Here is a 4,558-nt window from a genome sequence, read left to right as displayed (position 1 = left end):
TTTATCTAACATAAAAACCATCCAATCAGTTCTCGACTCGTTAACTACGTGGTCAAAGCAAGGCAATCTGTCACCTAAACTCAATGAATCATTCGAACTCATTATACACAATAGTCGTAAGAAAATAGCATTACCTTCAGAGCATCCATCATTCACTTGCATGATTCAATGAACTTATTAGGCATGCCATTTACCTTCATACTTATTGTAGCATCTCATATTAATCACATCATCACAAAAGGTTTTCAAACATTTCACGCACTTCAAAACACTTCGCTCACCTAGCATCAGATTATTCGACATTACAGAATCACTCATCATATCACGCTTCAAATATGCAGCTTTTGTCTAGTTTCGCTAGACAACAACAACTCCAACAACTACAATCTCTCATTCATCAAAAATCTAATTCATCTCAACTATCCTCCTGCATCATATTTTAACGTTTCTCAAATATTCAATACTATTAACTAGTCTATTAATTAATTATTCTGTTCATTCGTTTATTCAAATCATTGTTTATTTATCATCCTCGCTATGCTTAAACATTCTTACTCCTTAAACATTCTTTCCCCTTATTGATCACATAACTTACTTACTAAGTCATTAACTGGTCAATTAATTATTTTATTTATTTATTAGTTTTTTAAAATCATTATTTCATTTTCTATGCTATCATGCTTAAACATACTTACTCCGTTATTTATTTTCTTTATCGTTTTATACCATTGCCTTACTTGTTGTAACAGTTTCTGCGTCTGTCAGATTTTGATTTTTTAATGAATAATAAAAAAGATTACAGAGCCAAGAATTAAAACTTAGAAATTGAGAAACCTGGAAACCATGAGAGCATATCAAAATATGATTTGAACGGGGTTTAACATCGATAAAAATTTGGGTGTATGGTTAGGATTAGGTTTAATAGCGTGGATACAAATCAGCTGGCTTTTGTTTCCATCCAAAAGCTACAAAATTTCACCAATCTATTATTTAGCAATGGTTATAAGCTTTCCCACATCAATGAAGTCCTATAAATTATAAACGTGGAAGCTGAAAAATTAATTGGATAGATTTCATACACCAACCTTTTAGTTGGCACGCAAAATAGAAAAAAATTATCTTTTTCGCATTCAGTCATTGCAATGTGATGATGCTAAAATTACATGTATGAAGACCCTTTTTTTCTAATGTTATTAGATACGAATAATTATAATTTTTTTATTGACTCATTACAGGTTTTCTAATAAGGATGTTATAAAACACAAATATTCTCAAGAAGCAATCAAGTTTGAATTACCTTTCGAATGTCAACATTTTAAAAACAAAAATTTAAGTGCAGTGGAAAGGGCAGATATGACAGACACTAAATTAATCAACAACATAGCTAAAAATGATAATGCTAAAAGTAAATTCAATTTTTTTATTAAACTTTTCTGTTTGATGTCTTGTGAGTATTCTGTTCTTTTAAATATTTAATTTAGTTTTAAATATTTCTTTTGAAAATTATTATTTAATTAGGATATTTTATAAAATGATTAGTTTCAAGCACTTTTAAAAGTAGGTGTAATAATTTTGTCAAACATGCTAGAACCTTTTTAGAAGTAAAGTTAAAAAGTATTTTGTTAAATAAAAATAGACTATGGTGTTAATTTCCTGTTAAGTTATTTCAGTCTTAGTGGAAAGCAATCACTAAATCAATCTTCGTTTAGCGTCCGGAGACCCAGATCACCGGAGCAAGACGTTGTTTTCTTTGCCATCATTAGGCGATCAGTTGTATCCATTTCCTTTAAATTTAGAGCTTTCACGTCTTGCTCGATTGTTTGCGACAAGGACTTTCTTGAACGGCCTTTGGGACGTGTGCCAGATACTTCAACATTTGCAAGAGAAGTTATGGTACTGTTTCCACTTTGTTTGACATGACCAAACCACCGCAGACGGTGTTGCCAGCATTCGTCCTTTATATCTTCTAAACCTTCAGACTAATTCGTTGCATCCATCGGAGCATATCGGTTCGGTGAAGTTGTTTTAGTTTGGTTGCCATTGGCCATGCACTATATAACAACACCGGACGTATCACAGATTTATAAAATCTAGATCGTAGCGATAGTGGGATGTCACGCCGCATCAATATAGAAGTAAGGAGATGTCATTTATTCCAGGCTGCACGTATGCTTGCTCGAACGGCAGCTTCAGCTATTTCAGTACAATCCAGAACATTCCCTAGATATTGAAACGATGCGACTTTCTCTACCTTAATGGCTTCAAAAACATTGCTATTTCGAATGTGTTGTTGTGGGTTGATGCAAGCAGGAGAAACAAAATTGGGCACTTAAGATAAAGTACCAATTATTTTTGAACAACATTTGTGACACCACTGGTTACACTGCTTACACTTGATTGAATTGTCACCAGTGTTCATTGCTTTAGTATTGCTGATGTTGACTTTGAATCCATGATCGGCGAGTCTGGTGTTCCAATCTTCAAACATCCGTGCTGCATTCTGCCCAGACGTGGCTGTTAAAACGATATCATCAACATATATTAGATTCCAAATGTCACCAGTGCGTATCTGTTTTGGGATTTCTTCCATCACAGTTATAAATAACAGTGGACTGAGAATCGAGCCTTGGTGAACTCCAACGTCGATGTCAAATGCATCTGTGTTTCCAACCGTTGTGCTGACGAGAGTCTTAGTATTCGTATACATTTCCATCACAAGTCGAACAAGATATTCTGGAATGAGTTGTCGACCTGATTGCTTCACGGGGAACTCGATCAATTGCTTTTTCAAGGTCTACAAAAATGCGTGATAGTTGATGCTTTGTGAGGTACTTCTCTTGCAGTTGCCGAAGGATGTGAATTGCATCAATTATTGATTTCCCCGCTAGGAAACCAAATTGAAAATTTTCGATTGTGACGCAAGACGTTAATCTTCTCTCAATGATTTTCTCGACAATTTTCAGGGAGTGTTCTAACAGACGTATACCCCGAAATGATGAACAGTTCAATGGATCACCTTTGCTTTTTATAGCGGAACTGTCATGCTATAGTTCCATTCAGTCGGCATTGAGCAATTTCTCCAGATTTCACGGCAAAGTTGTAGTAATGATTACATACCTGCGGTACCAGATGCTTTGATAATTTCATTTGTGAGTCCAGAGGGCCCTGCTGCCTTTCACTCCTTCATAGCTTTCAGAGCTTCTGTAAGCTCCTCTACATTGATGTCTTGAATCGGACCTTCGATGGGTGGAGCGTCAAAGTTAACATTGATGGTATTTGTTTTGTTTAACAGACGGTTGATGTATTCTCTCCACTGTAGCTTGATCTCATCTTGTTCAAGAACCATCTCATTTTTGTCATTTTTAATACATGAGGCACCAACTATGTCTTTTTTCGTACGCTTTGCTTGTTTTGCTATACGATACGGAGATTTCATTTGTTCACCTTTGTATTTAGTGAGCCACTCTCTGCACTGATCTGTCCGATCCAGTGCAACTTGACGTCTTGCATGGTTGTTCTTCTTACGGAAAATTTTATGGTCATCAACAGACTTTGATTTTTGCCATTGCCTGTATGCAACTTTCTTTTCAGCTATTGTATTTTGTACACTGTCATTCCACCACCAAGTGTCTCGTTCATGCTGACGTTTTGTACCAGTTTTCCCACAAACTGTAGTTGCAGCGTTCATCAAAATGGTTTTGTATGTACTCCAATCTGTACTGGCTTGCGATTGGTGGTCTAACTGTGTGGCGACAATCTGTTGAAATTTAGCCTTCGGTGTTGTTGCTTGACAGCGAAGAAATCAATTTGCGTGGCTGATGGTCCACTTTTGTATGTTATGAGATGTTCCAACCTCTTTCTAAAATATGTGTTCAGTAAACAAAACCCGTGACTTTCAGCAAACTCAAGGATGCGGTTGCCATCTTCATTCCGTTTTCCATAGCCAAAACCGCCATGTACGTTGTCAAAACCATCGGTTTTCTCTCCAACGTGGCCATTGAGATCGCCTCCAATCAGGATTGTTTCAGATTTTGGTATGCAGAAAAAATAATCAGTTTGCTTTTCTATGCGAAGCTTGATCCACATGAGACGTGAATTAATCCTTTTAATATCCAGTACTTCTTGGGCTAGCGGTTCTCTGACAAAAATTCCAACACCATTTTTGGCCGTGTTTTGACCATTCCAGATGGTCTTGGGTATGACATAAAATGCATCCACGCTGCCTTGCGTGCTTTTGAGCGAAAGGCTAGGCCCACCGCTTATAACTGGTGGTTGTCGTCAGGATGGGTGTCCGGATGTAAAAACTTTTCCCCAAATTACTCTTATGCCATCACAAAGAAAAACAACGGCCCCTAGTCCCCAGCAGGCCTTAAGTGGCCAAAAAACTTTAGTGAGAAAAATCGAAAAAACGAACTACAAACATATTAAAGACAAACATTTGGTAGAATTTATAGAATATTGTAAAAATAATGGTCTATTACCTACATTTACATACATATATATATATTTCAAAAATTCAACACTACTTTCAACAATGTTGAATTCAAAGTGAACAATG

The 4,558-nt window shown here is 36.2% G+C and overlaps 1 protein-coding gene across 1 annotated transcript in view; it reads right to left on the bottom strand.

Annotated features, from left to right (window-relative positions):
* Positions 1–733: 733 nt before the first annotated feature.
* Positions 734–4,558, bottom strand: part of HELRODRAFT_174304 (hypothetical protein) — a gene marked incomplete at both ends in the record, with an annotated part of 6,731 nt that continues 2,906 nt past the window's right edge. The window contains 2 exons of the mRNA XM_009020834.1: positions 734–758; positions 3,854–4,265. Of these exons, the coding sequence (XP_009019082.1) occupies positions 734–758; positions 3,854–4,265 (437 nt within the window). The remainder of the gene's footprint in view (positions 759–3,853; positions 4,266–4,558) is intronic.

This window comes from Helobdella robusta, assembly GCF_000326865.2.
Source record: "Helobdella robusta unplaced genomic scaffold HELROscaffold_29, whole genome shotgun sequence".
Classification (NCBI taxonomy): Eukaryota; Metazoa; Annelida; class Clitellata; order Rhynchobdellida; family Glossiphoniidae; genus Helobdella; species Helobdella robusta.
This window is presented reverse-complemented; position numbering and strand designations above follow the sequence as displayed.